Raw genomic sequence first — 17,992 nt, 5'->3', positions numbered from 1 at the left:
CTCCTTTCTTGATCTGAGGAGTTACATTCACTATTTTCCAATCTGATGGCCCATTTCCAGAAGTTAGAGATTTGGGAAAATTAAAATGAATGAATTAATGCTTCCACCATCTCAGCAGCCACCTCATTCTCAATGATAAAGCCTTTAATTGTCTTTTAATTATTTTGCAACATCTAACCTTATCTAAAAGTGAACTCTGAAGTCTGTATGCTCTGACTCTTTATGCCATGCCCAAATTATCATTTTCCTTACTAGAACCTTATTTCTCTGCCTTGTCCTCTCTCTCTCTCGCTTTAATTTATTGTCTCTTCACTCACTTGATCCCTTGCCTCACTATTAAGTTAAAGGACCTCCCTATTGCCCTAGATATAAAAGTGGCCTGAGGTCCCAGCCTCATTCTAGTGAAAGCAGTCTCAAGAAACATCTTCCACTTTACCCATTGCCCTTCAGCCCACCATGCCTGTGCTGACCAAGATGCTATTCTAAACTAATCTCATCTGCCTGCACATGGTCTGTATCCTTCTATTCCCTACCTGTTCACCTGTCTGTCTAAATGCGTCTTTAACTTTACTTTGCATCTCCTTCTCCCACCTTCCCCTGGCAGCACAATCAAGGCACCTACACTCTGTTTAAAAAAACTGGGCTCACACATCTCCTTTAAACTTCCCCCATCCCCCTCACTTTAAACCTATGCTCCCTATTATTTGACATTGCCACTCTGAGAAAAAAGATTCCAACTATCCATCGTATCCATACCTCTCATAACTTTCCATATTTCTATCAGGTCGCCCATCAGCCTTCAATGCTCTAGCGAAAACAATCCAAGTTTGTCCAACCTCTCCTTATAGCTAGTTCCCACTCTAAAGGCACCACATCCTTTCTACAAAGTGACAATCAGGACGGCACACAATACTCCAAGTGTGGCCTACCCAAAGTTCTGTGCAGCTGCAACGTGACTTGCTAACTTTTATGCTCAATGCCCCAACTGACAAAGGCAAGCATGCTATAGGGCTTCTTTATCCGTTTGTGTTGCCACTTCTAAGCAGCTATGCACTTGCAACCCCCTTTAACTCTCCACTCTAGTTTACCCAGTGCAAATTCACTCATGCATAAGGTAATAATTCAGATACTATTACCTTTGAGGTTCTGCTTTTTAATTTAAACCCTGCTCACTTATCCTAATTCAGCAGAAACTCTTCCCTGATCCTATCCATACTTACATGAACCACAACCACTGAATCATCCCTCTCCTACTGCAAGTCCCTCTCCAGCTCATGTCCCGAACGCTGGCAACACAACCTTCCAGAGTCTCGTTCTTGGCTGCAGAGAACTGTCTATCCCCCTGACTATTCAATTCTCTACCGCCATTACATTGCTATTTACTCCAGCACTTTAATGGCTTCCTGCCCCATGTACGGTGTCATGGTCAAATCACTCACCCACCCTGCCGCCTTTACATTCGCCCAAACAGGTTGCAAGAACCTCAAATTTGTCAGATAATTTCAATCACTGAGGACCCTCAGCTTTTACCTTCTCAATCCCCATATCAGTCACACCCTCCTGCGCCCAATTACTGACCAAATTTGAAGGTCTGACACCTAGAATTACTGTAGAAATAAACTAAAAATACACAAAATAAAGAAAATCAATTATGCTATAAGAGTACACAGGATACCGAAAACTGCTATTTTGGCAAAACCAGCAATTAAGTAAACATTTATATTTATATAGCACCAGTTGTATTTTTAAAACATTCAAATTGCACCGTTTTAATATGGAATAATTAACTATCTCATACAGTCCAGTGCAATGTACCTGGTCCAGCTCCTTCTTTTGTCGAATCCTCTCTGTGTCAGCCTCATCAATAATTCGCAGCAGCTTTCTTTCCTCTGTTTCCTGGTTTTCAATGAAAATCCTGGTGTCCTGGGCCTGTTGTTTCATCTTCTGCAGTTCAACCTGCAATTAGGAAAGAAATAGCTGAAACTGTGAGTTTGATCAATATTTTGAAAATTCGTACATCCTTCATGCAGTCTATTGGAACAGTAGATTTACAGCAAGTCACAGAATTGTTGAAGAAGGAGGCTATTCAGCCTATTGTGTCTGTACTGGGTCTCCAATGAGCATTATGATTTAGTGCCAATTATCTGTCACCTCTCCATAATACAATTATAAATTATTGCAGCAACATCTTCAGGCACAACGATAGAATAGTGGCTAGTATACCTCCACTAAATCTGCTCCTGCCTTAAATATAATTCTTTCCCAAATGATGCAAGCAATGGTCAAGGAAGTAACTTAACACGTTACAATTTTTTCATCATCAGCTAGCAGTTCTAAGCTGTTTTTCCCTCCTAATTGAACAAAAAAAGGGCAGGAATCGATCACACAGTCATTTATTTACTTCAGTTTAATTTTTTAAATGTATTTTTCTGTCTCACATTTTTATAAGAGTGATAGATGTCAATGCTAGAAGCAGAACACCATCCCATTCTGGACATTCAGTATCAGCATTAAGGTTTCCTATTTTGATGTGTATATATCATAAAATTAACCTTCTTGAAAATGAAATCTTTGGAGAAGAGATGTTGAGGCACATGGATAGCGTCATGACACCAGGGCCAGAATCTCTGGATTGTGAACTTGAGGGCCACAGAAGGTGCTTTCGGAACATAGCCAAATAGGTTTATTGTCAAGGTGTAAATTATTTGAATACACCTGACGACAGCTGATAAAAGTGGGGACTTCCTGGTCAGTCATTCTGTAGAGGACATTGGCAATCCACTACAGTACTTTGCCCATAAGCATGAACTAATCCAATTGTTGGAAGTGAGAAAAGACTGGAGAAGGGACAAACAGACAATCTTAGGGTTGGCAACATATGATGACAGAATAATTACAGCACAGAAGGAGGCAATTAAGCTCATCATGTCCATGCTGACTCTCTTCAAAATCAGCACAACTAGACCCACTCAACCACTTCTCTCTTTTCAGATTATTATCCTGTTGAAACTCCTCAAGCCTATCTGTCTCTCCACCACACTCTCAGGTACAGTATGGCAAATGCATGGAAACACAAAATTGGAGCAGAGGTAGGCCATTTGAGAGAGCTCCACCATTTGATAAGATCATGGCTGATGTGATAACCCCAAGATGCCTTACGAGATAGGTGGGTACCACGGGGATACAGTGTGTTATTTTCCCCTCCAACTCCAATTTGCTTTAGCCCTTTCTATTCTCCCTACCTTTCCCTCATGTTTGATGGTTTCATTACCCACAAAGGGCTCTACATGCAAAATTACACAGGTGATTTATTGGTGGTTAATGCTTAAAAATAGTCATGGTGATTTGGTATTAGGAAAGCTTTCTGGTCGTGCGTGATTAAAAATAAGTACAAAGCACACCCAAAGGGCTCTTGTGGTGCAGCAGCAGTGTCCCTTCCTCTGAGCCAGGAGGCCCAGGTACAAATCCCACCAGCACCAAAGGTGTGTGCAATAACATCTCTGAACAGGTTGAGTTAAAATTAAAGCAAACCCAAAAGTCTCATGCAGCACAGTGGTAATATCCCTACCTCTGAGCTTGAAAGCCCAAATTCAAGTCTCATATTTTCCAAAGGTATGTAATACCATCTGTAAACAGGTAGTTTAGAAAACAAAGCAGATCCAGGAGGGCTCTTGTGGTGCAATAGTAGCGCCCCTACCTCTGAGCCAGGAGTCCGTGGTTCAAGCCCGACTTGCTCCAGAGGTATGCATAACATCTCCGAACAGGTTGATTAAAAAATATCTGTGAAGCAGATCTAATACTCTCAATATCTTGAGAGAGTGGTGGTACCGCAGTAAGTGGAGTGCTTTATTTCCCCCACCAACTTCATTTCCACCACCATCTCTTTCCTGCTCTCCCTATGTCCCCTTCACCTTTGATGGTCCCTTTGCCCGTAATGGGATCTGCTTCTAAATATTTAATTGGCTAGATGGGTCATTTACCGGTGGTGGTTAATAGTTAAAAATAATTTTTACAAGTCATAATGATTTGGTGGTGGAAAAACCATTTGGTTAAGTGTGAAAGCACTTCAGATATTAAAAAAAAAGATAAAGCAGACCCGGGTATATAAGTCTGCAGAACTGTTTGTCTCAGGCTGGGACTAGTCTTTGCACACCACAAGTAGTGCCTCTATTTTCGTATTCAACAATAAATGATGTTCTTTTCCAGTTGGGCTTCCTGAATTATTGCAGCTGATCTGATTCTCATCTCTACTTTCCTGTCTGCCCCCATTAACCTTTGACTCCCCTTGTCAATGATGGATTGTTTGGACCAAAGGATCTGTTTCTCTGCTGTATAACTTTATGAGAACAATTTCTCTCCAAAAGTCCCATCTAGAATACTCAAGATTCTTGACTATATTATGAAATCTGCTCTCAATCTTCTCTACTCCCAGGAGAAAAATCCCAGCTTTCCAATGTACTCACATAACTGAATTCCCTCATTCCTAGAAGTGTTCCTATAAATCTTTTCTGCATCCTTTCTTCACATCCTTCCAAAAATAAGATGCCTCGGACACAATATTTGAGTTGGGGCTAAACCAGAGTTTTATAATGAATCAACATAACTATCTAGTTATTTTATTCTCTGTGCTCTACTTATAAAACCCGAGAACCCATATGTCTTTCCAACCACTTTCTCAACCAGCCCTGTAACTTCCAACAATTTCTGTACATATCCTGAAAGTCTTTCTACCGCATCAGAAATCTGCTTGTGATTTTATGCTGCCTCTCCTCATTCCTTCTACCAAAATGTACTACTACACACCTAATTTGTTATATGTCCTCCCAAGCTACCAGCCTGCCTATTTAAAAACTACTTAAAACTTTTGCCGTACCCTCACATTTCATTTCTGATGGCTGGCTCTGTGCTAAAAGTAATTTTCATTTGAGGTCTCTATTTCTGACTAATTGTGAATTGGCATTAGTTCAATTATGATCATGGTCAATTTTGTACAATACACCTGCTAGGTACTGGGTTCAGACTCTGAATCCCTTTCACCTGGGACCCTTACAAATAGTAGAGAGAATTCCAGCAATGTTTTGACTGGAATCAAATGCCTATCCCAGCAGGGTAGAGACAAGAAACAAAAACAAAGTTGCTGGAAAAGCTCAGCAGGTCTGGCAGCAGCTGTGAAGGAAAAAACAGAGTTAATGGTTCGGGTCTGGTTACCCTTCCTCAGAACTGAAACGTTAACTCTGTTTTTTCCTTCACAGATGTTGCCAGACCTGCTGAGCTTTTCCAGTAACTTTGTTTTTGTTCCTGACTTACAGCATCCAGAGCTCTTTCAGTTTTTATTAGGGTAGAGACAAGGATGTCAACATTGCCTGGGAAATGTTTGAAGTTTTCTTTTTCACATACAGAATCATCTGCTCTTTGAAATTTTTAGTTTCTCTCATCGTCTATAAAATGTACCACTCACTTATTTTAGCCATGAACAGCGGATCAAATATATCATCATTTACTGAAGCTTATCTGAGCGTAAATTAGGTCAACAAAGAAGCAGGAAGGTGAATGATCCATTCTGCCTATTGTGACCTATTCTCAGTTCAAATCAGCAATAAAGCCAAGTATGTCTTGACTGTACTTGCATCTGGCTATAAAAAAAAGTTAGCTTCATTGATCACAAAATAATAGCTTTCAAATGGATATTTTTCTTTTGTAATTGTAAATAATTGTTGCCTTCATCTGTTGCACTATTGGTTTTTGATTCTGATATTTAATGTAGCAATGAAATTCTGAATAATTGCACTGACAATAGTTTTTGAGAACAGAATCATACTCCCTTTTCTTTGCTACTGAACCATACAACATACAACATAAAGAAAAAGTTACATTTATACAGCACCTTTCATGACATACGGACACCTCAAAGCAAGTCTTGGCTGGAGAGATATCATATGAAGTATAAAAACAGAAAGAACTGTGGATGCTGTAAATGAGAAATAAAAACAGAAGTTTCGGTCCGGTGAATTCCTCAGTTCTGCCTCAGCTCCTCAAACAATATTATCACGGTCAGTCAATCTGTGTTAATAAGGTTTTAATGAGGGATAAATATTGGCCAGGACACAGAGGATAAATCCCCAGTATTTATTCAAAATAGTGCTATACAATCTATTCCTCCACTCAGAGTGATTACAGTGCCTCAGTTTAATAACACTTTCAAAAGTTAGCACTTCCAACGATGATTCACTCAGCACTGAACTGCTGTGTTAGTCTAGATTTTATGGTCAATCCTCTGCAGCAGGGCTGAAACCCCGTAAGATTCTGACTGCTGGCCAAGCCATGGCAAGTAGCAATCAAAAGGTATTGATTGAGGAATGCAAACCAAACATGAGAACAGAAATTATCTTATCAAATCTTGCAGCATGCTGCAATACACTCTTGTCAAGTAGACACTGAGTGAGTGCAGCAATAACTAGGGCACGGGGTGACCAGCAGTGTGGCAAGTCTTCAAGCTGCTGGAAAATGAAGTCTGACATTTGTAAAGAAAATCTGACTGAATCAGGGCTTCATTCCACTGTAGGCAGCTCTCCATTGTAGAACGAGTTGGAGAAAGGACTGCATACAGAGGAAATGATTACCTCTAATAGATGCTACATAGAGTGGAAAGGTTGATAGAATGCATGATCATCATCACAAAAGAAAATATTGGCATTTTGTCAGTTTTAACAACCTCTGTGCTGGCTGTAATGGAAAGGATTTGGGAGAAAGAAGGACTTGCATTTATCACAGCTCAGAACAGTGTAGAGCTGGATGAACACAGCAGGCCAAGCAGCATCAGAGGAGCAGGAAAGCTGACGTTTCGGGCCTAGACCCTTCTTTCTCGAAAGAGTCTACTCCTCTTCATAGAATCATAGAATCCCTAGTGTGGGAACAGGCCATTCAGCCCAACAAGTCCACACCAACTCTCTGAAGGGCATCCCACACAGACTCACCAACCCCACCCTATCCCTGCATTTCCCATGGCTATTCCACCCAACCTGCATATCTTTGGACTGTGGGAGGAAACCAGAAAAAAACTGGCACAGAGAATGTGCAAACTCCACACAGACAGAATTGAGCCCAGGTCTCTGGCGTTGTGAGGCAGCAGTGCTAATCACTAGGCCACCGTGCCAACCCCCGAGCCACCTCTTCTTCCGGTGGCAACAGTATCAAGGCTGCATCCATTTTCGACTCTGAGGTTTTCTCAACACTAGACAGAGGGGGAGCAGCTGTGGTTTCTGTCAGACCTTCAGGCTGTTCTGAGGAGCTGGTATGTTTGGCTCCTGCCCCATGCGAGCTAACAGTTTTCAGATGATCCACATGCTTGTTCCGGATGGCATCACCTACCCGATCTTTGTAAGTCACAGGTCCTGACCTCGCATCAACCTCACCTTGTACCCATACATGGCCATTCCCATGGGGTTCCAGCACCAGACTTCATCTCCTGAATTAAATTGTCTCTCTCATTTAGAGGAGGCATTTGGCTGGCATTGGCATTCCTGCTGCTGTTTCACCCTCCCCCCACGGTCTAGAAATATCAGGTGTAACCTGGTGCAGAGTCTTGTCCCCATCAGCAACTCCATTGAAGCTATTCCTGTTTTTGTGTGGGGTGGTCCTATAATCGAACAGCAAGCACAGCAGTTTAGTCTCAATTGACGCTGTAGGTTGCTTCTTTAAGCCTGCCTTCAATGTTTCGACTGCTCCTTCTGTTAGCGCGTTGGACGATGGATGGAATGGAGCTGTCCTATAAGGCAAATAACATTGGACTTTAGGAAATATTCAAACTCTCTGCTGGTAAATGACATCCCATTGTGTATTACCAATACTTCCGGGAGTCCGTATATCATGAACGATGCTCACAGTTTTTCAATCATCAATCCTGAGTTTGCTGAACAAACCTTATACACGTCCAACCACTTTGAATGGGCATCCAAATGACCAGGAATATTGAGCCCACGGAAGTTCCGGCATAGTTGACATGGAACCGAGTCCAGGGTTTAGCCAGCAATTCCCACAAATGTGGGGGAGCTGCTGGTGGCAACTTTGTCCTTGCTGGCACTCTGGGCAATGCCCCACCATCACAGCTATGTCAGCATCCAACACTAGCTTCTAGCTAGCATCTTCATCTTGGAAACCCCTAGATGATGCTGATGGAGTTCAGCCAATATCTGGCAGCGACCTTTACTCGGGACAAGTACCCTTGCTCCCTGCAGTAATATGCCATCCTCTACGGTGATCTGGTCTCACCGGGTCCAGAAAGGTTTCAATCTGGATTGCAATGGCCCTTCTGATTCCCCCATCAGCACCAGCTGTTTCAGGTTCGTTAGGACAGGATCTTATTGTGTCCACAGTCAGATATTATCCGCAGTGACTGGAAGGCTGTTCAGAAAGCTTACAAACAAAATGCCACTTGGTTTCCTGGACAGTGTTCTAACTTGTACACACTGAGAATAAGGGCCCAACACTGAATTCTACCAGAAGCTATGGGCAGCATGCCTTGTCTTCCTTCAGTACCCTAGCAGGGGTTTGTGATCTGTGATTATGACAAATTCCCATCCGTTAAGGCACTAGTGGAACTTCTTCACACTAAAGATGACTGCCAAACCTTCTTTCTCTATCTGGGCATTCTTGCGTTTGGCATCAGCCAGAGTCCGGGAAGCATACACTATCGGGCATTCCTATCCTTCGGGCCACCAGTGAGCCAACATACCCCAATACTGCACCGGGAGGCATTACATGTCAGCACTACTTCTTCCTTTAGATCGTAGTGGGCCAACACCTTAGATGACGATAGCTGCTTTTTCACTTCCCTAAAGGCTGCTTCTGGTCTTCGCGACCATTTCCAAGGCTGACCCTTTTTTAATAGCAAGCATGAGGGTGCCAAGATGGAGGCCAGGTTATGTATGAATTTTCTGTAATAATTCATGAACCCAAGGAAAGACCTATGCTCTGGTACAGATGTGGGAGCTGAGGCTTCTTTGGCCACTCTCAGTTTCTCTTCTAATGGTTGTAAGTCGGTTTTGTTGACTCTGTAACCCAAGTAGGTCACTTGTGTGCCTGAAACACAGATTTTCCCTTCTAAGGGGTACGCCCACCTGGAAGAAATGTTTAAGCACTATGTCCAAGTTCTCCAAATGTTCTTTATTGATCTTTCCTGTTACTAGTGCATCATCCAGATAAATGGCAACGTGGGGTGGTCCTTGTAAAATGTTCTCCTTGGTCCACTGGACAAGAGCGCAGGCTGATGATATCCCAATTGGCAGTCTTGTATATTGCTACAAATCTTTATGGGTATTAATTGTAGTGTACTTCTGGGACTCCCCATCCAGTTGCAATTGCAGTTAGTAGGCATGGCTCATGTCAAGCTTCCTGAAGGACAGCCACCACCCCCGCCAACTTTGCCTACAAATCCTCTATGTGAGGGATCGGGTATTTACCCAACTGCGAGAAGCAGTTTACTGTTTGTTTAAAATCCCCACAAAGGCGAACTGAGACGTCAGGTTTCACAATCGGTACGATCGGTGCTGCCCATTCTGCAAACTGTGTACTGGTTTGATGATTCCTTCACTCTCCAACCTCCTGATTTCAGCCTCTACTTTTGCCACAAGGCAAATGGCACTCGGTGGGCCTTGCAAAATCTCAAATTGCTTCATGGTCGATATGCAAATTGGCTTTGGCACCTTTGACAGTCCCAAGCACTTCTTGAAAAACTCCTGGGTATTTTACTAGGACTTCACTGAGGCAACCATTTTCTCATCAAAAGATGTTGAGCCATTCAAGGTGAATTTTCCTCAACCAATTCCACCCCAGTAGGCTTGGGTCCGAGCTTTTTACTATCATCAGTTGTAACTGCACCAGTGGCTTCTCATAGGGGACCATAACTGAAGTCATACCCTTAATTTGCAACGGGTCCCCCAGTGTACATTCTCAGTCTGGCTGAGATCTTGTGCAAGCTCAAAGGTAGAAGTCCCGAGCAAATTTTGTTAAAGACAGATTCTGGAACCACAGATACAGCTGCACTGGTATCGACCTTCATGGGAAGTGGGTGACCATTTAACCAAATATTAATTTTAATTGGCTCTGATTTGGGTGTCACTAAGTAATTTAATTGTAGGGGAACTTTACAGGGTGTGCACTCTCCTGGGTACCGGCCTCCGAGTCTTCAAACTCAGGTATGGTCTTGTAGGATTCCTTTGCTGTCTCGAGTCCGCATACCGCCAGCAATTATCATGGCTTGCCAACCCAACCCTGAAGAACTGTTTAGCCATTTGGCCAAAGTTTGGCTTTGTTGTGGGGTTCTGCTGTGGGTCTGCTCAGGACATGCCCTGTGTGAGGCTCTGCAATTGCCTACACTCAAGTGGTGTTCCCCAAGCTCAGTCGGTGTCCACTCTCCTTTGGGATGCCCTGCAGTTCCCATGCTCCACTTGCAGCATTTTCTTATAACAGGACCAGCTGCACTGGCTGTTTGAAGTTCCATTGTGTTTTAGCTAGTAAACACTTCTGCACGGCTACGTCATTAATCCCACGTAGCAAAGGGTCTCTCAACATCTCATTCAGGGTTAACCCAAAATCACATGCCTCTGCCAGTCGTTATAATCTCGTCAAAAATCCCGATTCAGAATCCCCCGGTTCTCTAACAGCCAAACAAAGGATTGAGCATCTCAGGATTAGGGGACGTTTGGGGTTGTAATATTCCTTAACTAACCCTGTCAACTCTTAGAAGGTTTTATTGTGTAGTGCCTCCGGGTAAGTTAAGCCCTTTATAATTGAAAATGCCGTGGGTCCACACGCAGTCAGAAGGATTACTCGTTGCTTTTCATCTGCCCCAATGTCATTTTCCTGGAAAAAATTTTGCATTCTTTTCACATACTGGGCCCAGTCTTCAACAGCAGGATCAAATAAGTCAAACCTCCCAAACAGATGCACGATGCCAGAAATGCATACCCCAACTCTAAGATGACAGTTACAAGTAAATGTCCTTCAGGCACGTCCTGTTTTCGCCCCGTCACCACGAAAATAACTGCACAGAGGCCGGGGTGTCCCGTCGCCAAATTATCCTTTATTTACTGAATCACAGTACACTGGCTGTAGCCAGTCAACTCAGAGTCATTCCCCAACTGAGGAGATGCTAATCTCCTGGTTATATTGATCAGCCAGGGCTTTCCTGGTTGGCCCAGTTTAACAACCCCAATCAAGAAGCTCATATTTAACAAGGTCCACCTGGTTCCAATTACTACAAACACTCAAGGGACTTGGCACCATCCAAGGCAAAGCAGCCCATTTGACTGGCACCCCAACCACATTTACTTCCTTGACCATCACTGCACAGTTGCATCAGTGTGCACCATAAATAAGATGAACTTCGGCAATTCACCAAGACTACTTTGAAAGCACCCTCCAAACCTGCAAATAAACCCCAAAGAACTGCAGATACTGGAAATCAGAGGCAAAAGCAGAAATTGCTGGAAAATCTCAGCAGGTCTGGCAGCATCTGTGGAGAGAAAGCGGAGTTAACGTTTCAGGTCCAGTGACCTTCCTTCAGAACGGATTGCAGCTAGGAAAAGTTTGGTATCTATGCTGAAGGTAGGGTGGAGAGACGGGGTAGAAGGAAAACAGTTGGACAGACAAAGGAATGGTGAAATGTCAGCTGGGAGAATCAATAGCTGCTAATGGAAACTATTAATAGCTGACAAAGGGTTGTTTGTGGTAGCAGCCCTTGTGATGATAAGGCCGGGTGTGTGGTGCCTTCGGTAAGGAACACAGCAGAAAGTATTCAAGCACTAAAATTATTGAACTCAGTATTGATTCCTGAAGGTTTCAGGGTCCCTCAGCAGAAAATGAAGAAAATCCGCTGAGCTTCAAAGGAGCACTGCAGCAAACCCGAGACAGAGATGCTGGCCAGGGAACATGGTGATGGATTGAAATGGCAGGCAATTGGAAGCTCAGGGTCATTTTAGTGGACAGTATATAGGTATTCTGCAAAGTGGGCACCCAGTCTGTATTTCATCTCCCCAACATACAGCAGACAACCTTGTGAGCACAGAATATAGTAGAATAGATTGAATAAAGAATAGGTTAATCGCTGCTTCACCTGGAAGGTGTGTTTGGGGCCTTGGATAGCGAGGAGGGACAAGGTAAACAGGCAGGAGTTACACCTTCTCTGATTGCATGTGGAGATGCTGTGAGGTTGGGAGGAGGTGTTGGAAATTGAGTAGGAGTGGATGAAGGTGTCCTGGATGGAACAGTCACTGCAGAAGGTTGACAAACGAAGGGGAAGGGAATTTGTGTCTGGTATCCAAACCTGCAACTTTACCACCTGAAAGAACACAGCAGCAGACACATGGAAACACCTGTTGTGCTGCCTGTAAGCTCCTTTCCTAGTCACACACAATCCTGGCTTGGAACGATATCACCGTATCTTCACTGTTGTGAATTCAATAACCTGTAACTTCCTCCCTAACAGCACTGTGGGTGCACATACACCAGATGGATGGCAGTAGTTTGAGATAATGGCTCACCTGCACCTTCGCAAAGACAATTAAAGATGGCGACAATGCTCACATCCAATAAATAGATTTATAAAAATGTACAACATCAGATTGCAATGTCAAAGGGAAAAAGGCCTAATGCCTCTTCCTAATGGAACAAACCAAAGCTCAGAATTGGCAATAAGGGTCCTAAGAGCGCTGGTAACAAAATTCACATAATGTTGGTCATTACTGGCCCCAGGGATCTCATTATTGTTCTTGTCAAGTCACATAAACCATTAATGACTTTAATAACCAATCATACCCCAGTGAAGTTACTATTTCAGTGCACTATATTTTACCTTATTAAGTAACTCCCTGTAGATACCAATCAAACTATAAGAACATTGAGTAATCTATCCAAGCCTGCACTTGTAATTTAATGAAAGCAAACTGAAAAGAAAAATATTTTGTCTCCGTCAATAATATCCAATTAACCTATCAGCAGCAGCTGCTTGCAGCCTGTGAAAAGACTGTTTTCCTGCTGATGGGAGGTGGTGAGGCATTGGAAGAGAGGTCAGATTCTGTTTTTTGAACAGTTTTGCTTCTCTGAGAGAGAAGCTACAATTTTGGCCAGCTCATCAACAGGAGAAGAAAATGGTGATTATGACCTCTCCCTCCACATCATTTAAACTACTTGCTCCTATTAGTGTGACACAAACATTCACCTATGGATTAACTGCCTTCAGTTAGTGAAAATGCAAAATGCTGCCAATATGCATATTTTGTAATGAGAGCTAAAGAAGTATTATTCCAGTAGCTCTTGCAATAATACCTTTAGTGTATCCTTCTCCTTCTCCATACGCTGATATTCCAAGTGTTGCTTCAAAAGGGCAGCCTCTTTTGCACAGATCTCATCCTTCAGCTGGTCGATGTGGTGGTTCATGATTTTCAGCTTTCGTTTCATTTCAGCTATCTCATCCTTAAAGAGCAAAAGTGTAAAAATGAATAAAAGCAATCCTAAATACTTTGTTAAATTATAAAAAAAAAGCTGAAAATTTCTTCGTGTTCCAACAAAGAATACATTCACTCTCACTAATTTCTCTTCACCCTTCCTGAAGATGTAAATTGTGTGATAGGGTACAGTACTGGGCACTCTCTCTTGCCTCAGTGATATAGCCACAATTTATATGCAAAGCTACAGGCAAGCGGTGGTGAGTTAATAATCCATATAATGGAAACACAGCAGGAAAGCATTAAAGGCCAAACCAATCTTTTTCTTCGCTCATTACATACATACACAAAATACTTCCAATGATTGCAACCAGGAAGGAGGTTCATTTTCACTATTGTTAACCTCGGGACAATGAAGCCAATTGCTATGTACCTGCCCACATCAGCCAAGGCCAAGGGTCAAAACTAGGACCTTGTTAATTTACTTGGCATAGCTCCTCACAGAATAATGCCAGGACTTCAGGGGGAGCCTCTAAAGTGGAAGATGAAACAAATTTTTCTTTTACAATTTCTGTCTAGCTCAGAAATGATCATTGTTGAGCCAACAAATGTGTTCATGAGCTAAGTCTGTTGCAGATTCACCAACGTGATTTCTAAAATGATCAGTACCTCTCAAGTGCATGATGATTTTGTATTTCCAACTAGCCATTTTTTTCTCACATAGGATCTGCAATGACAGAGAAATTCCTTGACCTGACAAAATGGCAAAAATCCCCAAAAACCACAAATCCTACCCCCAAATATGTCATTTTTGGTTTTGAGTGGGGAAGGTTTGAAGACAGCCTGGGCTTTACACGTACACAGCTCATGGAGAAGGCTGGTCATTTACATGGTGAACTGCCTCCAATTAAATTCCATTTTAATATCTGTGTTGTCTAAAACCCAGAAGGGCAGAGCGGACCAGGTCAAAGCACGTCTGTTTCAATAAATTGATTTTGGATAGCTAAAGCTTCCCTCTGGAGAGCTGAAATATAACTATTGGTATGGTCTCAGGACTCCTTTGGGGGAAGTCATGGAGGTCAGGTGCCCTTAGGGTGGTTTGTAACATTCCCTCAGTGGAATTGGTCAGTTACCCTTTGGTATTATCAAAAGTAGACAAAAATGTGTCGAACATATACATAAACCTGCTGGAACAGTCAAACTGTCAAAGATCTGTCAAATGGTTGTGAGATTTATTATAAGCCTGAGGATTCCCATTTGCTGGATTAGTGCTATTGACAGATTTCACAAGGATTAATTATTACAGTGGGATAATGGCCTGCCATCTCAACTTGATCAACAGCTACATGTGCTTTTGGACTCTAATGTGGATCTTAATGCTTCCTGCACATGAATTAAATATTTATTTATGCAAGGCTTTATTGAAGTAAAGGAATCTAAATGTAATAATGTAGTAAAAAGTGTTTTTTTTTCCTCAATAGGCTGAAGTCTGCAACACACTGCTAGAACTTTATTCATTAGAACTTTGCTTGTTTCTTAACTGTGCATGGATCTTTCCATGATGAATACCACATCAGTTGGCATGGGGCAAAGAGTGGTGGGTGTGAGGGAGACACGAGTTGATAGGAGTTGGCATGTAAAGGGCAGGGTGGTGACTACAGGAGCAAGAGGTGGCATGAAGGCCCAGACAGAATTGGTAGAGGGCCATAGACTGGCATGGATAGGACATGGCAGTGTGTTTGGGTAAGATGCTGTGAGGTGTGTGGAATAGTTTTTGGTTTTATTTGTTTTTTTTGTTGAAGTGTTACTCTGTACTGATACATGGAAAAAACCTGGCATTGAATCCACAACCCAAGCCAGCAGCCTTGGCTCTTGATGCAGTGCCACGTGGCCCATCATTGAGTCATGGAGTCAGAGAGATGTATAGCACGGAAGCAGGCCCTTCAGTCCAACTCATCCATGCCAACCAGATATCCTAAATTAATCAATCCTCTTTGCCAGCATTTGGCCCATATCCCTCCAAACCTTTCCTATTCATATACCCATCCAGATATCTTTTAAATTTTGTAATTGTACCAGCTTCCATCACTTCCTCCAGTAGCTTATTCCATACACGCACTACTCTCTGCATGAAAAAGATGCTCCTTAGGTCCCTTTAAATCTTTCCCCTCTCACCTTAAACCTATGCAGTCTAGTTTGGATTCCCCTACCCTAGGGAAAAGACATTGCCTATTCACCCTATCCATGCTCCTCATGATTTTATAAACTTGTATAAGGTCACCCCGCAGCGTCCAAACTCCAGGGAAAATAGACCCAGCCTATTCAGCCTCTCCCTATAGCTCAAACCCTCCAACACCAGCAACGTCATTGTAAATCTTTCCTGAACCCTTGCAAATTTAAAAACATCTTTCCTACAGCAGGGAGACCAGAATTGCATGCTGTAATCCAAAAGTGGCCTAACCAATGTCCTGTACAGCTGCAACATGTCCTCCCAATTCCTATACTCAATTCATTAAACAATAAAGGCAAAAATACCAAACGCCTTCTTCGCTATACTACCTACCTGCGACTCTTATTTTCAAGGAACTATGAACCTGTTAGAGAATCCCACCTGTACAGAATTCCACCACTTCCAAATGAAAGTCAGGGCAAGTGTTGGAAATATTAGCAAAGTGTCTGTCAGCCTTTTCAGCATCCATTAGCTGGCTAGAGAGTATGATTATTCAAATCAGCTTTCTTATGTTTCAATTGTATTTCAATGTTAATGCTGAAAATGTGACCTGCAAACTGACATCCAATCAAACTCGATTAATAGATTGCATTCCTTTTTGTAATAGAATAATGTGAATATCGTTATAATGAAAGCAGGTTGTTTCGTGAATAAAATTAGTACTGATGGCTGTGAAATTCAGTTTCTAATTGTCCATTATGAACTGCATTCTAAAACTGGTTCCTACAGCCTGTGTTGACTAATTTAGAAAATTAACTACATGATCTAAGTGAGATTTCAATTGGCCTCAACAACTTCAGGCTTGAGCAGAGATGAAAAATCAGCTCCAGCGTGCTTTCTAGTGTCCCTCGGCCTAAAGAAATGTATTAATGGATACCAAATGAGGTCAAGATTGAGCTCAGCCGTGTTGCCTTCTGAAGTAGAACAGCTGCTGACATTGTCTTTCTCAAGTCACAAATGAAGAATGAGAACTGAGCTGAAGTAGTTTGTCACTCCAGCAAGTGCCAACTAACTCAGCTGGACCTGGAATTTACCCAATACTTCAAAGTGAGATTCACGTGAGCCAACATATAATACCAGTAATTGATCCATCCTTTCTTTTACCCATTTTTGAGGAAAAACAAACATTGAAACTTTAAAATGTTACTTTAAGACAATTTTTAAAAATTGATGTTTAAACCACTTGTGGTGTTCACCAGGCCCAAATTACATTTCTGAGAATGTTTCAGTTTGGTAATCGCATTACCACGATCCTGAATTGTGAATGCAGTCATGTGACAGACTGCAGGTTTGGATGAGATGGAAAAGGTTGTTGCTGACACAAAGGATATGGCACCACCCTTGCAGTGAAACTACCGGCTGTGCTAAGTACAGCCTGAAAATAGCAGCATGATGCACTGACGTAAGCCTGACCTTTCAGTTCAGGAAAATCAGTGACAAAGCTGCAATTCCCAGTTACATCATGACACCATGGTACAGAAAAGTGGATGATGCTGCTGGCGGTGTTTATTGTCAGCATGGAAAAAAAATGTAGGATGGCTGTTCCAACTGATCCAACTTGGAGATATTTCAGCAGGAACTGACATTCAGTGACTAAACAATACCACAGTACCTATTAAAAAAGTCTACACGAGCACTCTGGAGAAGAAGTATTCTTTTAAGCCTGTCAAAGAGTTACATTCAACAACATTTATAATAATCTTTTCTTTAGCTACAATCCATTAGCAATATCTTGCTGAAATAGGATTCACCTTTTTCAAAGTCCCTTGAGATGGAGTAAGAATTATTTCTGTTCCAGTTCAATAAGGTTGTGCAATGGCTGTTAAATCTAATGCTCAACTCTGAATTGACTACCGCATGGGGTAGAGGTGATGCTGGAAGAGTTAGTGGTTGGGCTGTTTGGAAGTTTCTGTGCTTCATATCACAGCTTAGCTTTGTCTCTTCATGGTCCTGATGAACTCTTTCAAGCTGTCCGATGCCTTCCTGAGCAAGCCTTCTCCACCTTGGTCTGGCAGAGGCTAGTATTTCCCATGCGTTGGCAATATGTTTGGTTTCTTCCACACGTTCTGAGGACATCCTTAAAACTATTTCCACTGTCACCCTTGTACTCTCCCTGTTAGAGAATTTCTTCTAATACGTGAATGACTGCAGCTGTCAGACTTTGAACTTTTTATTCATGATATCATGGAGAGTCCACGCTAACAAAGGTTAGATTCCGAAGACTCTGCAGCAATGCAGAATTACAGGATATTTATAGAGAGAGACAAACAAATCGACGGGACAGATAACAGTGATCTCATAGTCCAAAGCTAAACGTTCT

The 17,992-nt window shown here is 42.3% G+C and overlaps 1 protein-coding gene across 1 annotated transcript in view; it reads right to left on the bottom strand.

Moving 5' to 3' along the window:
- The window catches only part of cfap58 (cilia and flagella associated protein 58), a 169,144-nt gene that overhangs the window by 99,283 nt on the left and 51,869 nt on the right, over positions 1-17,992 (bottom strand). Inside the window, exons 10-11 of the mRNA XM_048608992.1 lie at positions 13,324-13,470; positions 1,816-1,956 (exon numbers count right to left, since the gene is read on the bottom strand). Of these exons, the coding sequence (XP_048464949.1) occupies positions 1,816-1,956; positions 13,324-13,470 (288 nt within the window). The remainder of the gene's footprint in view (positions 1-1,815; positions 1,957-13,323; positions 13,471-17,992) is intronic.

Source organism: Rhincodon typus, chromosome 20 (genome assembly GCF_021869965.1).
Source record: "Rhincodon typus isolate 14 chromosome 20, sRhiTyp1.1, whole genome shotgun sequence".
NCBI classification, from domain to species: Eukaryota; Metazoa; Chordata; class Chondrichthyes; order Orectolobiformes; family Rhincodontidae; genus Rhincodon; species Rhincodon typus.
Note: the sequence above shows the minus strand (reverse complement) of the source record. Positions and strands in the feature narration are given on the sequence as shown.